Here is a 27,195-nt window from a genome sequence, read left to right as displayed (position 1 = left end):
GTGTCAGAATCTTTAATAAAGACTCAAGGGTTGCGTTTATTCGAACAAATATGGTGAGTGAATTTGTTTTTTATGGCTTTGTGACTTGATGCATGCTTTAATATATCTATTAATATTCCATTTGAAATATAATTAAGTCTCTTTAGCAAACTGGGCATTTTGTTGAAATTTGTCTCCCTTTTTTCCAGAGTTGTTTTATAATGAAGGAGCTGAAGTCACAGAAAGTGGAGGACCGCAGTGTGGTGCATTTTCAGACCCAGAAGAAGGTTTAGATCAAGGTCTTGTAGCCCCATCTGAAAACATCAAACCCTCCTTCACAAAAAAGTTAAAATTTCAGTCTGTTGTGGAAGGTGACACTGCAGCTTTTAAGTGCAGGCTTATTGCAATGCCACCTCCAACAATATTGTGGTTTCATAATAACAGGCAGATACAAAAGGAGCATCATCGTAAAATATATACAGTTAATAAACTGCATATGCACGCAACCAGTTTAACAATTGAAGGAATTAAGGAAAAAGATTCAGGTAGTTACAAAGTCATGGCCATTAACACTGAAGGATCTGCTGAGACCACAGCATCACTTCTTGTTTCATTGAGGGAAGAGCAAGATGTTACTTATTTTAGCCATTCTAGATCTTCAAGCAAAGCCCACTCAAGCTCAGATTCATTAGCTGATTCTACAAAAGAAAGGAAATTTAGAGTTGATCTAAGATGTGTCGGCTCTCCTTTTGATAAAACAAGTAAAGGGCCAACCAAGGGGCGTCATAAATCAAAAAGCACTTTATATCGCACAATGTATTTTAGAACCTCATCTCCATCAAGAACACCAGAAAAAGATATGAAGTTTGAGACTGCATCTGAACGTGCACGCTCTCCTACTCCAATGTATGAGAGATACGAGAGGTTCAGTGATCGGTACAGTGATATATACTGCGACAGATTCACAGGACGTGACCGATATAGTGATAGATTTAGTGATAAATTCAGTGACCGCTGTAGTGATAGGTACAGCGACAGATTTAGTGACACAGAAAGTCTACATGGAGAAGTTAAAGCAAAACTCAGCCTCTTGCAAAAGGCTGTCAAAAGAAAAAGAGACTTTCTATATCTACAATGTCTTCATCTGAGTTTGAAGTAGAATCAGTTACAAGTGAGCCTTGTTATACTGATTATGTTGAGAGACTCAGAGTCAAGCCATCTACGTTGCCTGAAATTCAACATGTTATTCGCCCTGGTGAGCAAACTGAAAGTGGTAGAGATTTAGCAGATTATCAAAGCCGACTGGAGAGAATTACTGGAATTGGCTCCCAATCAACAGAACGAAAAGCCAGGCATTCCTTTGAACCCCAGTCAAGATCTAGAGCACTACGAATGATGAAGGGTGAACTTCCTGCTGTAGAAACTTTAAGAAAAGACATTCAGGTTGATGTTTCTGATGCAAGAATAGATCAAAGTATCACATCTAAAGAGGATTCAGAAAAGGAAATAGAATATGACGTTTTAGTGTGCAAAGATGAAGCTAGTCTTAATCAGTGGGATGAAGAGGCACAGACCAAGGCCAAAGAACCGTTTGTGTTGCAGTGGTTGGAAGCAGGAGAAGCTTCAAAACAAGCAAGCAATGCAAAAGAGAAAAGTGTGTCACATGAGGAGTCACAAGAAAAAGAGTCTTCAAGAACCAAGGCAGTGAAGCCAATGAAAGAAATATTTTTTGGTGATGAAGGTAAAACAATCCCTGTGCATAAATTAGAGCAGAGAGCTATGTCTGTGGAAAATATCCTTGAGAAAAACTTGGAGAGTGAGTGCCTAGAAAGTGAGGATCAGTTCTTAGCCAAACGCATTCAACAATGGCAACAGGATGTCCAGTGGGATGAAGAAGCACAGGCCAAGGCAAAGGAACCATTTGTGTTGTCTTCAAAAACAAAGGCTTTGCAGTTAAAGGAGGAACAATTACTTGCTGATAATGGTCTACAACATGACCATAAAAAGGCTGCTGTACATAAACTGGAAAAGAGATCTGTGTCTGTGGAGAACATACTTGAGAAAAACTTAAAGGGTGATCGCTTGGAGAGTGATGATCAGTTCTTAGCTCAACGTGTTCAAAAATGGCAACAAGATGTTCAGGTTGATCAGGCTGAGTCTGTTGCTCAAAATGCCTCTCATTCTCATGAATCTTTTGGTAAAGTTCAGAAAGATGAAGGAGTTGCTTTCAAAGCACAAAGAGAACCCACATTCACGAAGACTTCAAGATCTCCGTTTAAAGAAAGACGTTCACGTGAACGGTCTAGTGAGAGTGAGTTACATTTATCACGAGAAAGAATAAATGAATTAAAAAGTGAGAGTGACCATGTCAGTGAAAAAGAAGCATTGGCCCAACGTATAATGAAATGGCAACAAGATGTTTTGACTGAGCAAGGACAGGCTGTTGAACTCGATCCTGAATGGGGTGGTGTTACTGAGAGTCCTTTAGAAAGCACAGCATATAAAGATGTTGAGTTGGGGATGCAAAGAGAGTCACCACAGGGAACGGCAAAGGAGAGGTTCTTTAGTGATGTTTCACCTCAGTCTTATGCAGCTGATAGGTCCAAAATGCATAAGCAAAATATTTCTGAGGCTGACAGTGAGAGGTTACGGACTGAAAGTGACTATTTTGTCAGTGAGGAGGAGGCTCTTGCAAAGCGCATTAAAAATTGGCAACAAGACATTCCAATTGAGCAAGAAGAAAGTGAATTGGAATCAAATTGGGCCATTGCAGAGCATTTGCAATCTTCTGTTGTAACACCTGAGACAACAACTGAGACAAAATCTACAGTTTTACCAAAAGGAAACATTCTCTCATATACAAATCCTGATGGGTCTGTGGATAATAAAATCAATACAGAGGTTTCTGGAGGTATTATAAAACAATATTTGTCCCTTGAGGATGCAAATCCACATCTTCACGGTGATGTAAAAGATGTGCCAATGTCTAGACAGGAACATGGCATAACAGAGCCACAGGTAACCGTCCCAAAAAAACAAATCCCCAGTGTAGTTCCAACCACAGGGAAAATGTCTTCAAGTGTAGTAAAACCAGGAGCACCTGCCTTTGTGGTGACATTAAGGCCAGAAGTTGAGGTAAAGAGAGGTGAGATGACTGAACTAAACTGCCAATTCCAGGGAGATCCACAGCCATCTGTTTCATGGCTTAAAGATGGGCATTTGATAATGAGAGACCCTGATTTTGATGTTCGCACCAAAGCAAATTCATCGACATTGACCATTTATTATCCCACCATTGACCACCAAGGTGTGTTGACTTGTAATATTGCAAATAAACATGGAAAAGCAAGTACATGTTGCAGCTTTAAAGTAACCGAAGATGTACATTCAGTGATAGAGATTGGATCTCCCCAAGAAGTTAAAGTAACAAGTGTGTCTGTATTCACTGAAGAAGAATTAATAGACGAAGAACTTAAGTCCCTAATGACACCTGCGATTGATAGCAAATACACATTGCAGGTACCTCAGGCAGTCATACACATACCACAAACTTCAGGCTCATTTATTCACACTTCACCAGTTGAGATTAGAATTACTGCTCCAACTCCTGTGCTAGATACTCTTAATGAGGCTAAATGCACATTTGGGCCTGTTGAACAAACCTCAGAATCTCCCGTTGATGATGCCGATCCTCAAACCATGAAGCACAAGTTTACATTTTCTTTTGAAAATGGTTGTGAGCCTCCTCAGATTGTTAGAGAGCTAGAGAACATTAGTTCATCAGAGGGTCGGACTGCTATTCTTGAGTGTATCATAACAGGCCATCCAACTCCTGAAGCCACCTGGTTCCATGATGATGTTTGCCTTGATCTTAATTCCAGGAAATATAGATTTGAGGTACAAGACAAAAGTTACAGACTTTACATTTACAATTTCACGTGTCTTGATGCTGGAATATATAGGTGCATTGCTTCTAACAAACTTGGACACATTGAAAGTTTTTCTGATGTGTCTTTTGATTCTGCAACTTTAGACTCTGGATTTTCATCCATTGCAATGTCAGATGTGGACAGCCAGTCAAAATCTCTTGCATTATCTTTTGAAAAGGACAGTGTTAAAACAAAGCCTTTATTAAGTTCGGTCATCGCATCAGATATTGTTATCGGAAGTGAGGATGTTGAATATGATCATTCAGTGACACCTGCTAAATTTCAAGATATTAGCAAAATCCATGAACCCCATAATCCACACACAGATGCTTCTAAGCTTAAACGCATTAAGAGACCAGATTTAGACATGCCTGTAATAACAGGGTGTGGCTTGCAGTCGTCTGCAGCAGAGGTTAAAGTATCAAGATTAAAACAAGCATTTGAAGCACCAGAAACATTTGTACATGAGCCTGTTGAGCCAGCAGCAAAATCAAATGATGGGTCCTCTTTCCCTGTTGAAGATATTCCAGAGTTTGCTTTTGAGCCTGAACAATATGAAAAAGAACAAACAATTTCAACTCTATCTCAGGAGGATGGGAAAAATCCTACTTTGACTACTGCTAAAGCCTTCCCTCAACCAGATTTTACAGAGGCTGCTCTGGATAGTACAGAATACACTTCAGAAAAAAAATCAGAGTTGAGAATGCCTTCCATAGAATCAAAATTATTTGACTCACAACATTTTGTTTCCTTGGCAAATGTTAAAGAGGTTCAGCAATCGCCTACATTAGTCAGGCCTCAGGCTATATTACCAGTAAAAATGAACCCAAAAGACAGTTCTGTTAGTCCAAAAACAGTTTTGGGTAGCACTGCTGAGCAAAGAGATATAGAGGATGAGACATGGGCTAGGCAAAGTGACATCACTGATCAAGAAGCTGCCATGTTAGAAACCAAGGTACATATGGTTGAAACAAACAAGCCAGTAAAAATGGGTGTCATTAGTGATCAAAGAACAGAAGCTGAGGACATACCACAAGATCACGCCAGTCCACTTGCTATAAAGCATGATAAGATGGAGGCTTCAGATAATGCAAAACCAGTTAGTGTAAAACCAAGAATTGAGGTTGACCGAATTTCAGATTACACTTTGTCAGAATGTCCACCACAGAGGCAGCAAACGCAACAGAAAAAATCTGCTAGGATTGAAGCTGCTGGTGTTCCGAAACTTGTAGAAGAAGAAGTAACATTTAGTGCTGTTTATGACTATTATAACTTACCAACGGATTGGGGTAGATCTTTGTCACCAGAATCAGAAATGTCTATTGAAGTAGGTAGCACATTCAGTGAGGAAATGGTCGAAATAGAACGTTTCTATACACCGGCTTCGTCCACAGAAATTTCCCAAGTTCAGAAGTCACCTGCATCCTTTCATACACCCTCAGAGACTCCAGGTGGTGTCATGACACCTCCCGAGTATCCATTTTCTCCTGTGGAACATAAGAGACCCACAGCTAGCTCTAGTGAAAGTTTTTATTCACGAGCTAAGTTTCTCAGTTCTCCAGATGATGAGGGTGTTGAAACAACCCCCCCTGTGTTTACTATTGATGAAGGTATGATTCTTCCAGAGGGACGTGCTTCACTAGGTTTGGGAACACTTCAGGAAAAGGTTCAGGGAATACCTCCAGCATTCCTTAAGCCACTTACCAAAAGAAGAGTTTTTGAAGGTGATACCTTACAGTTCTGTGCTGAAGTATTTGGACTTCCCACTCCCGAAGTAAAATGGTTTAGAAACAAAACTGAGCTTGAGGCAGGTGGAAGGACTAGTATTGAAAGGGATGGCGATAACATTGCCCTAGAAATTAGGAATGTCACAAAAGCTGACCAAGGGGAATATATCTGTGAGGCTTTTAATTATGTTGGTGAGGCAAAAAGCGTTGCTTTGGTTGTTGTGATATCTCAGGAAGCTAGGCAAATGCTGCCCCCTCCAGCTGTTACGCATCAGCATGTAATAGAGTTTGATGTAGAGGAGGATGAGGATCCATCAAGATCTCCATCTCCTCAAGAGATCTTGTTGGAGGTTGAGTTAGATGAAAACGAGGTGAAAGAGTTTGAGAAACAAGTAAAAATTGTCACCATTCCGGAGTATACAGCGGATAACAAAAGTATGATCATTTCTCTTGATGTTCTGCCAAGCATGTTTGAGGAAGGAGCTGTGGATTTTATTACTCAAGAAAGTGATGATTTAAAAATAGCTTTTGAAGTTACAGAAATGCCACCACGTTTCATAAATCCTATTTATGACATTGAAACTCCTGAAAACACAAGTGTAATGTTTGAATGTTCTTTAATGGGCATTCCCTCACCAATAGTGTCATGGTATAAAGGTAATATGAAGATTCCTTTGGATAAGAAAAAGTATATCTGTAGTTCAGATGGTGATAATCATTTCCTGAAGATTCTTAAAGCCAACACACATGACAGTGGCATATATACCTGCAGAGCCATTAATGTTGTTGGTGAAACACTTTGCAGGGCCTCGCTTATGGTTATGAATCCACAGTCATTCTCCGGTAAGACAAGGGGAAGAGAACTAACAGCAGTTTCACTTGGCAGTGCAAAAGTTCAGCCTCAAAAATTTGACTTGGTTGTTGGGAATTCATCGTTTGATGGAGAACAGACATCAGAGATAGAACTTGAATTTGAGTTTCAGCAGGAATCAGATGAATCTCAAAAAGCAGTCAGGCTGGTTGCTGTTACTGATAATGAGACAAGTGAACAGGGAGAAAAATATGTTAGTATTAATTTTGATGTTTTTGCAGAACCCTCGAAAGATGAAAAAATCGAATTCAAAGGCAAATCAACAAACACATGTAGCTTTAATTTTCAGGTAACTGAAATCTCCCCAAAATGTATAATCCCACTACAAAATATCACTGCAGCTGTAGGTACTCCCGTGATGCTTCAGTGTTTAGTGAGCGGTAAACCAAATCCTACTGCGGAGTGGTACAAAGATGGTGCTCCAGTAAACAATTCAAGATATATTATCCAAGAAAAAGCATCAGGACATTTTAATCTGCTTATAACAAATGTAACTCAAAGTGATGCTGGTGAATTCAAATGTATTATCCAAAACAAAGCTGGTTGCACTGAAACAATTTCATTTTTAAAGGTTTTTTAAAATGACAGCAGTTTAAACATGCAGTTTATGAATCAATTGACAGACAGATTTGTTCTCTTGTTTACTTTGAATAGATGCAGTACATTATTTTTCTATGTATTACAGTTGTAAATTATTGTGAAATTGTGTATAGAAATTTATTCAATCTGTGTTATTGAATCAAATATTGATTTCAGTGTATGTAACATTACAGAACAAAGAAAAAGTCATGTTATAGGAAACATAAATATTGATATTAGAAATTTAGGAATTTAAGAAACTTGAAAATATTGGCTTGAAATCTACACTGGGCATGCATTAAAAATTAATAGTTTCAATTATTCAAAACTGTGCTTGAAAACATTGAATTGTTGATAGAAGGAAATGTAATATTTCATTACAAAATGTGTCCGTTCCAAAAAAAAATCCTAGTACACTACCACAATTTCATTTTTTTTTTTTTTTTGTTTCAGCAAAATAGGGATCAGTAGTTTTCATCAGTAGTAAAAAGATTACAAAAAATGTCAATACTTTGATTGGATTTTGTTTGAAAAAAAAAAACTGGATTTTTCTTGCTCAAGTTCATAATTTAAAGAATTAGTAAAACAGCAGCGAGTTATTTAACATTTGTGTTGTATAGTTTGATCTTGTTTTTCTAAAGGTAGTGGTAAATGGGTTGAAGATTTAATAGGTTGTAAATAAAAGTGAAAATTATGTATTTAAGATTAAAAAGACAATGTGAAAATTGTCATTGATGTATTCTCAATTTTCTTGTTTATTTTGGGATAATATTTTAGGTCAGTTAGTCAAACTTTTAGGTATAGAAATTAACTAAGAAAAGTGTGAATGGGTGTGCTTTAAATTTATTATAAATGTAATTGTATTCTGCTCATTTATTGTATTACTGTGTACATGAAAAAATAAAAAAAATTCTAAATTAAACTGTTTACTCTTGTTCTAGCATTATTTCTTAGTCTAAGGGGCATTATTTCCAGTTCTTGATTAGTACTGACTGATAATCATGTTTATCTTTCTTGCAGTTTATGACAATATTTTGGAGAAGTCTTTAATCCCATTATTTTCACACAGAATTTTCTAGTTTGACTGTGAAGACCGAAGAAGAAGAAGAAACCTACAGCACATCACTGCATTTGCCTGAAAAATCAAAAACACTTGAACTTAAGCCAGAGCAAAAACGTTTTTCTAGTTCTTTGGAAAGAAAAAGAGAGAAACCTGTATTTGAGTCAAAGCTAACACCTGCTGAAGTTACCATTGGAGAGTCGGTTAGGTTTACTGTCACAGTATCTGGTTTTCCAAAGCCAAAGGTTCAGTGGTTTCACAATGGAAAAGCTATCACTTCATCATCAATTTATATGTTTGTAGAGGAGAGAGATGAGTACTCTTTAATAATAACAAAAGTCAAAAAAGATTATGAGGGAGAGTATTCCTGTACCGCAAGTAATAGATTTGGCCAGACCACCTGCAAGACAATATTAAAGGTAGAACTGAGTCAGTTATCAGCAGCAGAAAAGTGGGTGGAAAAAATGTTTAAAATTCCAGGACAACCTCCATGCTTTACTACACAAATCCAACCTGTTCAGTGTGTGGAAGGTAGCGAGGTGAAATTTCAGTATAAAGTTACTGGTACACCATTTCCTGATGTTCAGTGGTTTAAGGGCAATTCTCAAATTAAGTCAAGCCAGACCTGTTCTGTTGTATGCAATGCAGAAGACTCTGGCTTCCTTATTATGAGTAATATTCAACAGAGAGACAGTGGACTCTACACATGCAAGGCTGTCAATCCTTTTGGGGAGGCAAGCTGCAGTGCTGAGTTAATAGTATTCCACAAAAAAGTCTCTGTGTTTCATAAACAACAATTAGTTCAAGAACAGAAAAGTTACAAGGTGTCAATGAAAGAGGAAGCCACCGAATCTCGTTTGTATAGTGTTAGCCTGCCTGGACAGGCAGGAGCTAGTTTGCAGGGAGACCATCAGGTAATTTACACCATTGGTACTGAAGACAGGCAAATGGTAGAGAGTGAGCAGGTTGATACACTGCATGACTTGGATGTTTCCATTGCAACCATGCACAAAGAGCAGGTGACGCATCAAGCTGCTCTGCTGCAGTCTCATGAAGTGCAGGAGAGAGTAATATCAGCTCAAGCCCGCCCAGAACCAGTGGTAGCAACTCCTTTGAGACAGCTCCAAATGGCCACTATGACCTCAGCAGTTCAAGAAAGCCAAGGCTTCACAGAACAGCACTTTGAACGAATCAAAAGTCCTGAGGTTACAGAGATACAAATTGCCAAAGAGCACCCGTCGCAAGTAATGTCTGCCATAACTGAGAGTGTAACTCCACTGACGATTGTCAAAGCAGAGCCATTATCCACTAAAGAAACAGAACAGATAAAGGCATCTTCTGAGCCCAAATATCCATTATCAAGTCACCAAGTTGAGACAAAGCTTCCAATTGTTAAAGAACATTCAGATGTTATACCCCATACTCAGCAAGAAAAGGGTTATCAAGTTAAAGAGGGGGTTAAAATTCTTTACAGTGCAGTTTCATCAGAGAAACAACAGTTTACAGAGGGTCACTCTAAAGAACTATCAAAACAAGAACCAACATTTCAGACATCAGTGAAGAAAGAACCACACAAACCGGTTGTCCTTTCAGTTAGTGAGACTGCTCAGACCTTATCTAAGGAAGAGAGCTTATCAGTGCAGAAACCAGGTGTGGAGACTGCATCTCCAGTGAAAGACAGTGTCCTTAAATCAGCTCTTGTTGCTGAGGAAAAGCATCTGCTCCAAGCTGATCGGTCAAGTTTGATTCCAGGTTTAGACAGTGCAATTTCAGTGCAACCCCAGAGAGAAGAAGAACAAGTTCAACATTTGCAGGTCATCACAGATCAAGATATTCTTCCAGTTGAAGGCAGGTTCAGCAGTGAGAAACCAAGCCCAGAGAAAGCAGATGCTCAAAAAAGTCCTCTACTTAAGCATAGAGTGTCAGTGGATTTACAGCAGACAGTGACATGTGAGGAGTCCTCAGAGTTTTCAGGACAAGTAACAGAGCTTTCTATTCAGCCTGGCAAGGCAGCGGCTGCCCCTTTGCATCTTCAGGCAGTTCATTCAGAAAATTTGTTGACGAAAGAAGGGATAATCTCAATGGAAAAGCCAGATGAACAGATTGCAGTACAAAAGCAAGAAAAAGCTCGGCATCATGCTGCAAGCACAGAGGAGAAAATAGAGCATACTGCAGATTATTGCAAAGATCTCGCTGTGTCTGTTACAGGTGTGCAGCCTGAAATCAGAAAAGAGCCCAAACCTGAAAGTATTCTTCAAGTCATTTCAACACCAGTGCCTTTGCCAAAGGAAACTCCTTTTGTAAGCGACGTTAAACAGCAGCGTGCCTTAGTTCAGAAAGAAGATCACTGGAATATTGTACATGTGCCATCTGTGTCTGAGAGTCAGGATATAGAAGAGGGACACTCAGAGAGCATAGAGTCAATTGAGAAATTTGTGTCTAATATCAAAGTTGAACCAAAAATACCATCTGAATTAATTTATGTTGAGGAAAAGGCTATCTCAACGGAGAGTAGCATTGCCCTTGAGGCCACTGAACAAGACTTTGCACTTCAAATTCAGGAAGGTCAGTCTGTTAGGCAGTCAGTGTTAATGGAGGAAAAGCGTGTTATTAAAGGTGAGCTATCTCAGGATATTACAAAATCTGAAACAACCACAGCAGTTGTCAGTGAGCAGAAAATGGGTACGCTTTTAGTGTCAGAGTCAAGAGAGAGCCGGACTTTACCCAAAGAGCTCACTTTTGTTGTTTCTCCTCCTAAATCACATTCATTAGACATTAAGCACCAGTTAAAAAGTACACTTGCAACTGCCGTCGCTCTTGACCAGCCATTGATCCTGGCTGATTTTGTGGAGAGTCTGGGAGTTGTAGAAATTCTTGAGGTAAAAGAAAGGAAAGAACCCAAATATCTCATGTTCACTTATCTTATTACAAGTGCAAGTGCTCCACTTGAAATTACAATTGCTTTTGAAGGTGAGTATCCTCAGACTGCTGATCTCAGAAGTGAACTTCAAGCTGCTTTCTACTCTATTGTCTATCGAGAGCAACACATTCTGACCTCAGAGCAGCCAGGCACAATACAAATTGATAGGCCCCAAAGACTACAGGTTACAAAGGCTTCTACAAAAGAAATGCTTTCACCTGTGGTGGAAATGGTGAGGCTCTCAGAAAACGTGGAGCCTTTCACATCTCCAACGTCTCAGTCAGCAACTGTGAAAACTGAAACCAAAACATCTTTTCAATCTGTGACCGCTAAAGAGCAAGCTTTTGTGCAAGAGTCAATTCAGATAGCAAGTGAATCAAAAATTGAGATTCAACAGTCCATTCAAGTTGAGCAACAGGAAACCAGATCTGTGACAGTAAAAGGTGCTGCAAGTATGACAAGTGAGCTTGTTTTAGGACCTGTTCCAATTGAACGATCCACTGAAATCGCCTTTCAGAGAGAGGAAAAGGAGGAATACATAACTGAAGCAATTATGAAATTAGAGAAAGAAGGAGTTAAAGAGGGATACCCAGTTTTTGAAAACTCTTTGGAGGATATTGAAACAGAGGAACATTCAGAAGCTAAATTTTCATTGATTATTCGATACGTAAAGAAAGTAAATTGGCTTTTTAATGGAAAATGTATTAAATCTGGCAAAGAGTTCAAGTGTTCTAAAGAACATGACACGTACACACTAGTAATCACCAAGGTAATGAAGGATCATGAAGGAGAATATACCTGTGAAGCTGTAGGTGAAGCTGGCAAGACCTCTACATCATCCCACCTCACTGTGGTCCCAAGAGGTTGGAATTATGGGAATATTTTGTCATCCCATCCCACATGACTAACTCTGTCCATAGCTAAAATGGAAACGCTTCATCAGACACGCATTCTCAATATCTCCACACCTATTATCAGTGTTGGGTAAAGTTACTTTTAAAATAAATATATTAGAGTCTTAATCTTTACAAAAAACACGACGCACATTACTTTCCCTTAAAAGTAAAGTCTTTAATTGCTTAAAAAATTAAAAGAATATTACTAAAAATTTTATTATAAAGTGACTTTACTTAACACTGTCTATCATTTGAAGATATCTTCATGTTTTCCTCTTTGTGGATTTTGCCACCATTTTCACATATCTGAAATGTTAGCATGTCTTCACATTTTTCACATCAACTCTTAACCTGCTGGATTATTCAGTTTCATTCCAACATTTGTCATCTTTTTCACTTCTGCAGTAGTTTCACTTTTTTATTTTGTTCATCACTGAGAATTGTTTATGAATTAGTCAGTTATTGTTTGGTATCATCGGTCACCAAGAACCTCATTCTTGATGTTGTCTCTATGCATGCTGGGATGTCAAGTCATTATTTCACTTCATTGAGTGTTTTTCTCTCTCATAGCGAGATCACCATCACTCTTCAAAGTCACTCCTGGAATGTTTTTCTTTACCCACTCTTTCAACCACAAAAAAATTGGCACTTTCTGAAAACACAATGGCCATAAAAATGATTAATGGCTAATAATATATTTAAAAGGATACATTTAACCTGCTAAATTCTTAACTTCCTGCTAAATATTTTTATAGGTCATTTCAGGTGTTTGAAAGTGCCAATCAGTGGTTTCTGCTTTTCATGCTCATGCTCATTGCTTGTCAGTAAACATGTTAAGAATAATGTACTTAACTTATTTTTTGTCTGTGTGCACTATTTAGTGCCACCTGTTTTTAGGCAGAGAATTCAGAATCTGGAGGTGAATGTTGGCAGTCCTGCAAAGTTCGAATGTGAGATTGAGGAGGCTCCTGGTGTGACCTTCAAGTGGTTCAAATCTGGTACTGAGCTCAGGCACAGTGAAAAATGCAGGATTATCAGCCGACACCACACATCATCTCTGGAGGTCTTTAGCCCGGCAGTCGCTGACAGTGGAGAATATACCTGCAAAGCTTCTAACCGCCATGGAAGTGATAGCTGCTCTGCTAAACTAACTGTGACAGGTAAGAAAAATCTAAATTTCTTATCGGCTGTTGGACTTCTTGAAATATTCAAATCTGGGGTTGATCTGATATTTTTGTGACACTCTTTTGACAAAGTTATTGATATCTTCTTACTGGTATGTTCTTTTTATAGAGCTTTTCCAACCAGAATTTGTATCAAAGCCTGATTCGATGACTTTATTTGTTGGCAAGCAGGCAAAATTTCAATGTGTTATTTCTGGTTCTGAACCAATGAATGTTGTCTGGCATAAAGACAATATTGCCATTTCACTTGATGACCACTACAGAGAGTCCTCTGACAAGAACCGTTATCTTCTTGAAATTTTAAATCTACAGCACAGTGATCAAGGCACATACCTGTGCAAAGCTTCAAACAGTGTCGGTACAGCAACATGCTGCACTGAACTGAGGGTTGTAGATAAACCCAACTTTGTGAAGAGCTTTAAGTCTACCACTGTTGCTGTGGGAAACCCACTACGTCTTGAGTGTCAGGTAGATGAAGACACTGGTGTTTCCATCGTTTGGATGAGAGATGGCAAGAAACTCCATACTACAATGGATTGTAAACTAGCATTTGAGGAGAAAATAGCCTGTCTTGATATTCAGAAGTCCAAACTCAAAGATACAGGCACATATACCTGCACTGCTGCCAATGAAGCAGGAAGCAGCAGTTGCTCTTCTAGTGTGACAGTACAAGGTAAGACTCTGAAATTAATACCCTTGGTAAATGCAGTATTTGAAACAAATCTGTATGATAGGGTATTAATTTTTGTCTGTGTGAGCAGATTTGTATTAATTTTGCTGAGCCAGTGGTGACAGACAAATCTTAAGCATCAGTTGATGCTGCTCTTGATTGTCATATAAGCTGTGTTGCAGCTTTTTTAGGTTGTTTATTTTTTAACTTATATTTTTCTTGCAAACATATCAAACTATCTTTTCCCTGTTACATTTTAATCATTAGAACCTCCAGTCTTTGTTAAAAGGCTAGAACCTAAGATCTTATGGAAGCAAGGAATGTCATCACGTCTGTCATGCACTGTCAAAGGATCACCAGAACTCCACGTGACCTGGTTTTTAAATGACAAACCACTAAACTCTTCAGAAAAACACAAGATCACCTTCAAAACCAATCAAGCCACTCTTGAAATTATTGACTTGTCTGAGTCTGACAGTGGAAATTACACTTGTGAAGTGATGAATGAGGCTGGCTGTGAAAGCTGCAGCTCTCAAGTTACTGTAAAAGGTAATGCGCAGGATTCTTACAATCTTTCTTGTTGATCATTGTATTTAAATGGAAAGATCAGCTTCAATCTTATTGCATTTATTGTTCTTAGAACCACCTGCCTTTAAAAAGGAGCTGCGGATGGTGGAAGTAGTCAAAGGGTGCACTGCCCATCTTGAATGTGAAATGACAGGCACTGCTCCTTTTGAAATAACCTGGTTTAAAGATAAAAACCCAGTATCATCTGACACAAAGTACAATATTGTCTCAAAGGACACAGCTGCATATTTGGAAATCAAATTATTTGAAAGTGCTGATGTTGGAGATTACCAGTGCTGCATTTCCAATGATGTTGGTAAAATAACTACAAAAGCAGTGGCCAAACTTAAAGGTTAGTACAGTCAATGTTAATAGGCTAAACTAATTATTTAGTTGTTGCTGATATTATTTTATTTAATGTGTAAATGAATATGCCTTTTTTCATGCAGACCCACCATCCTTTGTAAAGAAGGTTGAGAACACCACAGCAGTTTTAGGCAGTGCTGTAAAACTGCAAGGAACAATTAAGGGTTCTGCTCCTATCACAGTTCAGTGGTTTAAAGATACAGAGATAGTCAGAGATGATGATCCTAATATCACCACAACCTTTGATAACAACATTGCTATTTTAGCAATTTCCAATGTGGCCATTAACTATGGTGGCAAATATACTTGTCAAGCTGAAAATGAAGCTGGAAAACAAAAATGTGAGGCCACTGTATCAGTTCAAGGTTAGAATTTATTTTTAATAGTGTTTTATTATGAAATACTTTATTATTATTATTCTTCACCAATATCTGATTGGCATGTTAATGATTTCCATTTTTGTTAAAGAACCAGCTAGATTTGTTGAGAAACCCCCAAGCATCAGTGTGACTGCAGGTGACTCTGCAACTCTTGAGTGCAAAGTTTCAGGAAGTCCAGATCTCAAAGTAAAATGGTTTAAAGATGGCAAAGAGATGGCAGGGGGTCGAAAGTACAAAATCTCTTTCAAAGACAATGTGGCAGTCTTGAAAATCCTCTCAGCAGAGAGAGGAGATAGCAGTGAATACAAAGTTGAAGTATCCAATCGAGTTGGAAAAGAGCAGTGTTCTTGTTCAATCAATGTTCTTGGTTAGTGCTATTTTTTTTAATCATCTTGTCTTTTTGTTTGTGTTCGTGCATTGCTCTAACAAGAGTGTTTTACTTTTTTGAGCAGATAAAATAATACCTCCAACTTTCACAAAAATGCTTAAAAAGGTAGACGGTAATGTTGGAGCTTGTATTCAAATGGAGTGCAAAGTGTCAGGATCCCAGCCTATAAAAATATCTTGGTTGAAAGAGGGAAAGGATATTACAACTGGAACAAAATATCAAACTGAAATGCAGGAAAGCACTTCCTTACTGAAAATAACAAATTTAGAAACTTCAGATGCTGGGGTTTACACATGCCATGCAACTAATGCTGCGGGACACAGTGAAACAAGTGGAACTATTTCTGTTAAAGGTTAGAATACTATTTCCTGTGTTAGTATATATATATATTTATATATATATATATATATATATATATATATATATATATATATATATATATATATATATATATATATATATATATATATACTTCTTTGCTGTCTTCTTGAAATATGAGTGAAACATGAAATGACCTCTTTTCCCCACCTCTTCAAATTAATTTTAGAACCCCCAGTCTTCTCTTTGAAACCTCAAAGCCAAGATGTTATACCTGGAACTACAGTCGTTCTAACAGCTGCATTCACTGGAACAGCACCTTTTATGATTAAGTGGTTCAGAGAAGACAAAGAAATGTTAACTGGAGGAACTTGTTTCATCAAGAAAGAAACCAACTCAAGTTCACTGGAACTGCACGCTCTGAAGCCATCTCAGTCTGCAAAATACACTTGCCAAGTTTCTAACGATGCTGGAAAGGTCTCATGCACAGCTGCCTTGTTTGTGAAAGGTGCTTTTTTTTTCTTTTGATATTTATTTTTTACATAATTAGTATTTTATTAAAACTTTATTCATCTTAATGTACCATTCTCCTTTTTAGAACCTCCTAAATTTGTGATGAAACTTGACTTGACTAAACTTGTACTGAATGGGAGTTTTGCAACTTTGGAATGTAAAGTGACTGGCAGCCCAGAGATCAGTATTAGATGGTATAAGAATGAGACTGAAATTAGCTCAGATGATAAATACCAAATGGCCTTCACCGACTCAGTTGCTACACTAAGGATTTCCAGTTGCTGTGTTGAAGACAGTGGAGATTATATATGCCAAGCATCAAGTGATGCTGGCAGTGATAGATGCAGTTGCTTGGTTACAGTCAAAGGTTTGTTAACCAGCTTACTTTTCAGGGATCCTACTGTATTTCCTCTTTGTTGAAGTAGCTCTTCATTAGCTAACTAGTACTTTCTCATCTTAGAACCTCCCGAATTTGTGAAACCTTTTGAATCCAAAGAAATTGTTAAAGGCACAGATGTTGTGCTGGAAGGAACTGTTTCAGGCTCAGCTCCTCTTGAGATTTCCTGTTTCAAAGACTCAAAGCAGATCCGAAATGATAGAAGGCACATCATAAGCCTGACAAAAGATGTTGCAGCCCTTCAGATTCTGAAATTTGAACCAGGAGATGTTGGAAAATATCAATGCACTGTAGGGAATGAAGTAGGGCAGACCTCCTGTGACTTTCTTGTTACAATGAAAGGTTAGTACGAGGAGGGAATTCTAAAATTTATTTCTTTTTTATGAATGCCTGTGAACATTACACTAACAACACTTTATATTTGATATTCTTCAATTAGAGCCACCGTCATTTGTGCAGAAGATGGATAATACAAATGTCCTCCTTGCCAAGGATGTGTCTTTGCAGTGTGTATTGAAAGGGTCAATGCCCATGACCATCTCTTGGATGAAAGATGACCATGAGATCAAAGAATCTGAACATGTTCAGATATCTTTTGAGAATCAGACTGCAGTGATATACATTTCTTGTGTGCATTTAAAACATGGTGGAAAGTATACTTGCCATGCTCAGAATGAAGCTGGTAGTCAGAAATGTACTGCAGTATTGATGGTAAAAGGTGTGTAGTAGTAGTTTTTAATACTAATTGCATATTTATAACACCACTTGATTCTTAAAGGGATAGTTCATCTGAAAACAAAAATTTTATTATCATTTACTCACCCCATACTTGTTCAAAACCAATTTGAGTTTGTTCTGTTGTTCACAAAAGAAGATATATTGAAAAATGCTGGTTGATGGGACCCAATGAATTATAATTATTTTAATTATTATGGAAGTTGGTGTCCTTACTATGGTCCCAGCAGTCAGCATTCTTCAAAAATATCTTCTTTTGTGTTTAACAGAAAAAATAAAACCACATGAGGAAGAGTAAACAGCGAGGTAATTTAAATTTTTGGGTGGACTAACCCTTTAATGACACTTCTGATTAATTAAACTTATAGTCAAGCCTTTTCCCTCTACATTATTTTTCAGTTATTGTATGAATACACTACTGTAGGTCTTTTTGGTGTTAGTGCTGCAGAATTGAAATATATTCATACATATTTTACCATATTTACAGAGCCTGCAAACATCACAGAGCAAGCCAAGTCTGTCAGTGTTACTGTACGCGATCCTGCTACTCTAGAGTGCAGGTATTCTGGTACTAAAGTTCTTAAAGCTAAATGGCTCAAAAATGGCAGTGAGCTGACATCAGGTAGAAAATACAAAATACAGAGCACTGATACAAGCTCCATATTAAAAATTCTTTCGGCGGAGAAGAGTGATGCTGGAGAATATACCTTTGAGGTTTCAAATGATGCTGGAAGGAGCAGTTGTGAGGCCATTGTGACTGTTTTAGGTATGATAAAAAACATAGACTTCTTTGATCGAGTTATAAGGAATTCCAGATCAATACTTAGGAGTAAAATTGTTTTATTTCCCCTTCACTGTAACAGATCAAATAATCAAGCCTTCTTTCACAAGAAAATTGAAGGAAATGGAGAGTATAAAAGGATCTTTCACACAGCTGGAGTGTCTGGTATCTGGGTCTCTTCCTATAAATGTCACTTGGTTCAAGGAAAATAAGGAGATAGAGACTGATGAAAAGCACAAATGCATTTTCTTTGAGAATGCAGCATCTCTGGAAATCAGTCGTCTTGATAGTTCAGACAGTGGCAATTATACTTGTATTGCTAAAAACCAAGCAGGCTCTGATCAGTGTTCGGGCACACTGAAAGTCAAAGGTTTGCAATTACCACTGATAATTTATAAGTTACTGTATTTAACATTTTATAATACTATCTTATTGTTTCATGCTGTACCTCAGTAAATTGTATGTTCCTTTAATCTCTTTTATAAACAGAACCTCCATCAATCATTGAGAAGCCAGAATCACAAGATGTTATACCAGGATCCAGAGTTCAGTTTAATGTGCTTTTGTCTGGAACACCACCACTGACCATTAACTGGTTTAAAGATAAGAAAGAAGTTTCATCAGGAATTGACTGTTCAGTTCAGAAAAATGACACGTCTAGCTCTATAGAGCTCTTTTTTGCTAAGCCTTCAGACTCAGGACAGTATGTCTGTGAAGTTAGTAATGACGTTGGATCCGATTCTTGCCAAGCAACTCTCTTCGTGAAAGGTTTTTAGCAATTATCATGTTGAACTTTTTTTTTCATAAACCTTTTTGATTGCATTGTAAGTCCTTGTTTATTTATTTTTTTATTCCAGAACCTCCTAAATTTACTCGCAAGCCTGAAAAAATAACAGTGGTGAAACCAAGCCAACTGGTAGTTTTTGAATGCCAGATTACAGGCACTCCGGAGATAGACACATACTGGTTCAAAGATGGGAATGAAATAAGTCCAAATGACAAGTATAAAATGACTTTTGTCGATTCTCTTGCACGGCTTGAGATAATTAGCAGTGATATCAAAGACAGTGGTGTGTACTACTGTGAAGCTCGCAATGAGGCAGGCAGTGAGAGTTGTAGTATGGAGCTAAGAGTAAAAGGTTAGTATTTATTGCTATTTATAGGTGTTTCATTGATTTAGTGCCATTCCTCCCAAAAAGTTTGACCAGAACAACTTTTTTTTTCAGAGCCACCAGTTCTTGTCAAGCCATTGAGTCCTCTTGAGGTTGTTAATGGCTCAAATGCATATTTTGAATGTCTGGTAAAAGGCACAGCTCCTTTTGAAGTAACCTGGCAAAAAGATTCAAAGGACATCAAATCGAGCCTTAAGCATGTGATTTTGCAGAAAAATGGCTCCATAATGACTCTGGATGTACAGAAGTGTGATGCTTTAGATGTTGGAGAATATCAGTGCATTGTTGCAAATGAAGTTGGAAGTTGTTCAAGTCAGAGTACACTCAGCATAAAAGGTTTAGTATGGAGTTTATTTAGCAAACGTTTTATTTATATAGGAATTGATTTATCTTCTTTAACATGTTTTGCACTTCCTATCAGAGCCCCCATCATTTGTGGAGAGAATTGAGAATGTTGTCACAGTTCTTGGAAAAGCGGTTGAGTTTAAATGTGTTGTAAGAGGATCTCCACCTCTGTCCATACAATGGCAGAAAGATGAGAGCTGGATCTTGGAGGATCCCTCAATTCAGAGGACTTTTGAGAACAATATTGCTACTTTGACAATCCCTGTGTGTGAGTCCATCCACAGTGGAAAATACACATGTCAGGCTATGAACGAGGCAGGGCAAGAGAAGTGTTTTTCTACCCTGGTAGTGCAAGGTTGGTTACTTTTTTATGAGTGCTTTTAAAGCTGTCGTTTATAAAGATTGCTGTTATTAAAATAATTAAAATAATTGTAATGATATTTCCAGAGCCACCTCAGATCATTGAAAAGCCTGAGGTGATTAATGTCACTGCCGGAGATCCAGTAAGTTTTGAGTGCAAAGTTGCAGGCACTCCTGAGCTGAAAGTAAAATGGAGTAAAGATGGCAAGGAAGTGATCCCTTCAAGACAGCACAGCCTCAGCTACATCAATAATGTCAGCCAACTTAAACTTTTGTCAGTCCAACTAGAAGACAAAGGGACTTATGTGTTTGAGGTCTCCAATCACATCAGCGCCTGCCAGTGTAAAGTGACACTAAATGTGCTAGGTTTGTACCCATTCGTTAATGGAATACTATGTAGTACTAGTAATATTTAACACGATATTCATGATCTTCAATTTTCTTTGTCTTTGTCAGAGCAAATAATCCCCCCATCCTTCATCAAACCTTTGATGGAGATGGAGGAAATACTTGGTTCAAATGTGCAAATTGGATGTAAAATATCAGGTTCACTCCCCATAACTGTGGAGTGGGTAAAGGATGGAACTAAACTGTCAGGAAGAACCAAGCATAAAATTCTTCAGGATGAAAACAGCGTGTCTTTGGATATAGAGTGCTTAGAGAAAGCTGACACTGGAACTTATACTTGCAAACTTGCAAACAAAGCAGGCAGTTGTGAATGCAGTGGTACACTGAGGGTGAAAGGTCAGATGGCTTTTGTAGTATTTAATAGAATATTCTCACATTTATCCTAAGATCTCTGAAGGCTGCCAGTTTCTAAACAGATGTATTTGTCTTTCTGTCCCATTGATGATTTAGAGCCACCAAGCTTTGTGCTGGTTCCAGAACCACAGGCTGTCATACCAAATACCACTGTTCGCTTTAAGAGTGCTTTTAAGGGAACACCTCCATTCACAGTGAAATGGTTCAAAGATGATACTGAGTTGATTTGCGGACCTTCCTGTTTTACTGGCCTGGAGGGCCTCTCATGCTTTCTAGATCTTTTTGCCATTGGAATATCACACAGTGGAACTTACTCTTGTCAGATAAGCAATGATGCTGGTACTGCAAAATGCACCACAACCTTGTTGGTAAAAGGTTGGACCTCTTTTCAAATACTCTTATCAATGCTCTTCATTATCATTCTTTTTTCATGCTTTACCATCTGCATGTTCTTATTTCGCTTGTGAACATTGTGCATATACTGTACCTTTCATCATCATCTTTCACCATTGCTGCTCATTACGCTTTACTCCCTTTCAGCTATCATCTTCCTCTTGCTATCTTCCATCTTCTTGAAACCATCATCAGCGCTCTATTTTAAACATTGCAATAATCATTTCTAACATGTTGTAATTTTGGTCTTACAGAACCTCCAGAGTTTGTACAGAAACTGCCAGCTGCAAAAGTCGTAAAAATGGGGGAGCCGCTGCAGCTTGAATGCAAAGTTACTGGGACAGCTCCTCTGAAAATAAGCTGGTACAAAAATGATGCCATACTCACTGATGGTGGCAACTTGAGAATGACTTTCGATAACTCTGTGGCAGTCCTTGAAATTTTCACATCAAGCTTCGAGGATAATGGAGTCTATACATGTGAAGCACAAAATGATGCTGGGACTAAGAGTTGTAGTACAGCTCTCACAGTCAAAGGTTAGATAGTGGATGAATCTTTTATTCACTAGTTTAGCATTAGCATTGCCTGACAGGAATTCTTTTATAAACTGTTGTTTTAGTTTAGTTTGCTTGCTATTATTTTTTTAACTATTAAGTGTGGCTTTCATTATATTTCTTTCTTATTTTTTACTTATTTTTTGTATATTTAATAATTTTTAGGGTTTGTTTTATTTGTTACATAAATAATTACAAATTTATTCAGTTCTCAAGGAATTATTTGTAATATTCAAATTGATTTATTAATATTTTTATACTTTAATTTATTTCAACTAGATTAATTCAGAAGTTAGTATGTACTTAGTCCCTGGTCTTTTTTGTTTCAATTAGCATATGTTCTCCTGTTATGTTTTTGTAGAACCACCAAGTTTCTACAAAGTGCCAACACCAGTTGAGGGACTGAAAGGCAAAGATGCCAGTCTTAACTGTGAGCTGAAAGGCTCCGCACCATTTGAGATAACGTGGTTTAAAGATAAAAAACAGTTAAAGGAGAGCAGGAAGTATAAATTTGTTTCTGAGGGATGTTCAGCAACTCTCCACATCCTCGGACTGGAAGCATCAGATGCTGGGGAATATGAGTGCAAAGCAACAAATAATGTTGGAAGTGATTTGTGCCAAGGCTCTGTAAAGCTACGAGGTCAGTAAGGTAGCAGTTTAAAGTATGGAATACTTTTCAAACAAAATATTTTTACACTTTAGTTTTACCATTCTCTTCCTAAAATTCAGAACCCCCTGCATTTGTGAAGAAATTATCCAATACGACAGCCATCTCTGGTGAGGAGGTGGTTTTGCTGACAACAGTCAAAGGCTCTCAGCCTATGACTGTATCTTGGGTTCAGGATAAAGACCACATACTCAGAGATGGTGACAACAGAAAAATCACATTTGAGAATAATGAGGTCACCTTGAAGGTCTTTAAAGCTGATTCTACCACTGCTGGAAAGTATACATGTCAGCTAAAAAATGATGCTGGAGTAGCTGAATGCACAGCAAACCTAACAGTCTTAGGTATTTGTGCAAATATGTTTTTCACACAAATATATTTTATGTTTATTATGTAATTTAACTAAATGACTCTTCTAAATGTTTAGAACCTGCAGCAATTGTGGATAAGACCGATTCAATCAGTGTAACTGCTGGTGAAGCCGCAGCCTTAGAATGCACTGTATCTGGAACTCCAGAACTTAAACCAAAATGGTTCAAGGATGGTGTGGAGCTGTCTTCAGGCAAAAAATACAAAATTACCTTTTCAAAAATGATTTCCAGTCTTAAGTTATTGTCAACAGAGAGGAGTGATACTGGTGAATACACTTTCAGTATCAAAAATGAAGTTGGCAGTGACAGCTGTGCAATGCAGCTCACTGTTTTGGGTCAGTACTTTTTTTATAACATTTTTTACATTCTTTGAACTGCATGTGATTTCTTATGAAGCCATACGTTAAGTATGTTGTTTTTTGTCGAACAGACAAAATTGTCCCTCCTTTGTTCTCACGAAAACTGAAAGATACACAGAGTATTGTTGGAAAAGCTATGGAATTGGACTGTAAAGCTTCAGGGTCTGCACCTCTCACCATCTCGTGGTTTCACAATGAAGTGGAGATCATGAGTGGACCAAATTATGAGATTGCTTTCACTGAAAATACCTGCACTCTGAAAGTGCCAACTCTGAAGCTTTCAGACTCGGGCACATACAAATGTAAAGCAGTGAACAGTGCAGGAGCAGCAGAGACGTCTGCTTCCTTAGTTGTTAAAGGTTAGTGTCTTGGTGTAGAATAATCTAAAATAAGTTAGAAGTGTAAATATGTTAGTTAGGTCATCTCTCACAACCTTTGCCTGTCGTATTTGCTATAGAACCACCCTCTTTTGTGACAACACCTCAACCAGTGGAAGCCCTCCCAGGCACAAATGTTACCTTTACAGCAACTGTTCAAGGAAGTACCCCAATGAAACTGAAATGGTTTAGAGGCAGTAAGGAAATAGTGCCTGGAAGAAGCTGTGAGATTGCATTAAAAGGAGATACTGCAGTTCTGGAGCTCTACAACATTGACAAATCTCATGCTGGCGAGTACACTTGCCAGATAATCAATGATGCAGGGAAGGAAAACTGCCCTGTGAATCTTTTTGTTAAAGGTTAGTTTTAATTTGTTAATACTATAGAGCCATAACTGTTTCTTTATTACTTGATATATCAAAACTTACATCTTACATATGCATACATACCATCCTTCATTCAGAGGCTGCACACTTTGTCAAGAAGCTAAAGAACCTCTCAGTTGAAATGGGCAAGTCACTGATACTTGAATGCACATATGCGGGGAGCCCAAAGATTCTTGTGAAATGGCATAAAGATGGCCAGGAGATTTACTCCTCATACAAGTACAACATTACGACCACAGAGAGCTCCTGCATACTGGAATGTCTAAACAGCGATAAAGAGGCTGCGGGGAAATACACTTGTGAGGTTTCCAATGATGCTGGACACGACACTTGTGAAGCAGCAGTGTCCATATTAGGTTTGTTTAAGAGCAGAAGCATTTAATATAAGCTTTCGGGATATATGCATGCTTTTCTTCATGATATACATGTATTTTTGTGACTCTTAGAACCACCTTTCTTTATTGAGAGTTTGGAGCCTATGGAGGTCACTGCTGGGGATGCAGTTTGCCTGAAGTGCCAGATCGGTGGCACTCCTGAAATTAAAGTATCATGGTTTAAGGCAGATGGCAAAGTTCGTTCTTCTCCAACCTGCAAGATGGAGTTCTTCAAAGGCACCGCCTGCCTAAAACTAGCTAAGGTTGCTAAATCGGACATTGGTGAATACACATGTAAGGCAGAAAACAGCATAGGATCTGCCACTTCCAGCTGCCACTTAACTGTACAAGGTGAAATCTTTGAATCTGTTTTTTTAATTGTCTCTAAGGTTTCAATTGCACTGTTTTATCAATGTATTTTGCTAAATGTTTTGCTTTTCAGATGTGAAAACACCACCGTCTTTCCCCAAAAAGATTACTAGCATAATGCAAATTGAAGGACAGCCTGTCCAGTTTGAGTGTCGTGTTGCAGGATCCTCTCCTATGGAGGTCTCTTGGCTAAAAGATGGTGAAGCTCTTAGGAGCGGCTCAGAATACACAATGTCTTTTGACGATAACTCTGCTGTCCTAAACATAGCCAAGGGTGAAATGAGACATTCTGGAGAATACACTTGCGTTGCAACCAATAGTGTTGGAAGTGCTTCTTGTAGAGCCAAACTTACACTTCAAGGTCTGTTTATTTCTTTCATGTTTTTCTTTGAATAAATGTGTTCCCTGTGTTGCAAAACACACTGAATTGAATGTCACAATGTCTATACAGTTGTGCTGTTATTTTTTTTAACTTTACAGAGCCAAGATATCCACCTTTGTTTGATAAAAAGCTTGTACCTGTGGACGTGTCAGTGGGCGATACTGTCGAACTGGAATGCCATATGACAGGATCAATGCCAATAAAAGTCACTTGGTCCAAGGATCACAAAGACATCCGTACAGGGGGCAATTATAAGATATCCTGTGTGGAGAACACCCCCCATTTGACTATTTTGAAGGCTGATAAGGCAGACTCTGGTCGGTATTCGTGCCAAGCTAGTAATGATGTTGGAAAGGACACTTGTTCCACTGAGGTTTCTGTGAAAGGTATTTGGTCACTGCTTTTTGGTGTGACTGTCTTCATTGTCTTTGAACTGACTATTTCTTTTATGCTTGTCTTCCATTCTTCTCGCCTTTGCAGTTTTTGTTTTTCTTTGCTGGCAATCACTCAACATGTGACAGTGTTGAACATCTTTAACAAATTCTTGTGGTTACGGCCCATGCATTTAGATCCAAGAACCACCTTTTCTATCATGTCTGTTTTGTCTAACAGCACCTCTTTTCTTTCTTTAGAACGCAAAATTCCACCTAGTTTTACCAAAAAGCCTTCAACAACTGTTGAGGACATTGAGGGCAAAGTGGTGAAGATCGAGAGCCGTGTAGCTGGATCACAACCCCTGACTGTCAACTGGTATAAAGATGGGAGAGAAATCTTCACTTCTGACTTTTATGATGTAACCTTCAAGAGCAGCCTGGCTGTCCTGTGCATCAAAAAATCTCAGCTGTCAGATAGTGGCACATATATGTGCAAAGCCACCAATGAAGCTGGCACTGCCTCTTTTGAAGTGTCTGTTCACATTACAGGTATACTACTGTGTCTGTGGTTCTGTTACAAGGTGTTCTTATTTTTAATTATAAATGTGCTATTTGTTTTAAAAAATGTACTGTGGTAGTACCATAGTCATTTACATGGTGTCAATATTAGTTATTTAGTGACACTTTATAACAACTGCAAACTATGAATCACTTATTAAGCATTAGATGAATAGTTAATTGATCATTTGTGAAACATGAGCTCTACGTTACTAGACATTGGTAAGCAGTTTATAACTACAGATACAAATCCTGTATTCTTGACTTGTAAGCACATGCACAATTTGGTTAAAGATTGTATATTTGGTGACATGGTGGCTCAGTGGTTAGCACTGTCGCCTCACAGCAAGAAAGTCACTGGTTTGAGTCCTGGCTGGGCCAGTTGGCATTTCTGTGTGGAGTTTGCATGTTCTCTCCCCATGTTCACTTGGGTTTCCTCCAGGTGCTCCGGTATATTCCCCCCAGTCCAGAGACATGCACTGTAGGTGAATTGAATGGACTAAATTAGTCATAGTGTATGAGTGTGTGTGTGATTGAGTGTGTATGGGTGTTTCCCAGTACTGGGTTGTGGCTGGAAGGGCATCTGCTGCGTAAAACATATGTCGGAATTGTTGGTTCATTCTGCTATGGCGATCTCTGAAATAGAGACTAAGGCAAGGGAAAATGAATGAATGAATGGATTGTATATTCATACGTTGTCAAAGATAAATTTTTCACTTCTAAATTAAGTATTGCATTGTTTACAAAGCCGTTATTTAAGAGTAGCTAGTGTTTTTCAAAGATTATGCAGAATGAGTAAGCTAATTTTTAATAAACTATTAAAATGAACATTTATATATCTTTTTTCAGGCATATACTATAGTAATAGTTACTCTGGATGTTAACAAATGCATTATTAACACAACTTCATGGAGTTTTGTGATCTAATCTAAAGTGAAGGCTATTTATGCTTTGTAAACCCCTTATCAGCAGTAAGACAACTGCTTAATAATGTCTATTAATTTAGAGTTAATGCTTTACAAATGATTATTTAACTTAACATGATTCATAGTGTGCAGTTATTATAAAGTGTTACCCATTATTCGTGTAAGCACCTTGGTAAATATCATGGTAGTTCCATAGTATTTTTTGT

At 38.0% G+C, this 27,195-nt stretch overlaps 2 protein-coding genes across 2 annotated transcripts in view; both read left to right on the top strand.

The window, feature by feature from the left end:
* Positions 1-27,195, top strand: part of ttn.2 (titin, tandem duplicate 2) — a 174,867-nt gene that overhangs the window by 29,212 nt on the left and 118,460 nt on the right. The window contains 31 exon segments of the mRNA XM_056465825.1: positions 12,843-13,121; positions 13,255-13,818; positions 14,083-14,364; positions 14,456-14,734; positions 14,832-15,113; positions 15,217-15,495; positions 15,581-15,868; positions 16,064-16,342; positions 16,433-16,714; positions 16,808-17,086; positions 17,184-17,462; positions 17,967-18,245; positions 18,343-18,630; positions 18,750-19,028; positions 19,118-19,399; positions 19,487-19,768; positions 19,854-20,132; positions 20,225-20,503; positions 20,594-20,881; positions 20,996-21,274; positions 21,547-21,828; positions 22,208-22,486; positions 22,576-22,857; positions 22,941-23,219; positions 23,315-23,602; positions 23,701-23,979; positions 24,084-24,362; positions 24,453-24,731; positions 24,823-25,110; positions 25,230-25,517; positions 25,764-26,054. Of these exon segments, the coding sequence (XP_056321800.1) occupies positions 12,843-13,121; positions 13,255-13,818; positions 14,083-14,364; positions 14,456-14,734; positions 14,832-15,113; positions 15,217-15,495; positions 15,581-15,868; positions 16,064-16,342; positions 16,433-16,714; positions 16,808-17,086; positions 17,184-17,462; positions 17,967-18,245; positions 18,343-18,630; positions 18,750-19,028; positions 19,118-19,399; positions 19,487-19,768; positions 19,854-20,132; positions 20,225-20,503; positions 20,594-20,881; positions 20,996-21,274; positions 21,547-21,828; positions 22,208-22,486; positions 22,576-22,857; positions 22,941-23,219; positions 23,315-23,602; positions 23,701-23,979; positions 24,084-24,362; positions 24,453-24,731; positions 24,823-25,110; positions 25,230-25,517; positions 25,764-26,054 (9,021 nt within the window).
* LOC130235286 (titin-like) lies at positions 1,026-8,007 on the top strand. Its single transcript, XM_056465826.1, has one exon. It carries the CDS (start codon positions 1,114-1,116, stop codon positions 7,084-7,086), a length of 5,973 nt encoding a protein of 1,990 aa, XP_056321801.1. The 5' UTR covers positions 1,026-1,113; the 3' UTR covers positions 7,087-8,007.

This window comes from Danio aesculapii, chromosome 9 (genome assembly GCF_903798145.1).
Source record: "Danio aesculapii chromosome 9, fDanAes4.1, whole genome shotgun sequence".
Classification (NCBI taxonomy): Eukaryota; Metazoa; Chordata; class Actinopteri; order Cypriniformes; family Danionidae; genus Danio; species Danio aesculapii.
The sequence above is the reverse complement of the archived record's forward strand: the minus strand, read 5'-3'. Positions and strand labels throughout refer to the sequence as shown.

What these genes read in the sequence shown, in the direction of transcription:
- LOC130235286 (XM_056465826.1), top strand. Translation starts at nt 1,114, where the DNA reads ATGTCTTCATCTGAGTTTGAAGTAGAATCAGTTACAAGTGAGCCTTGT.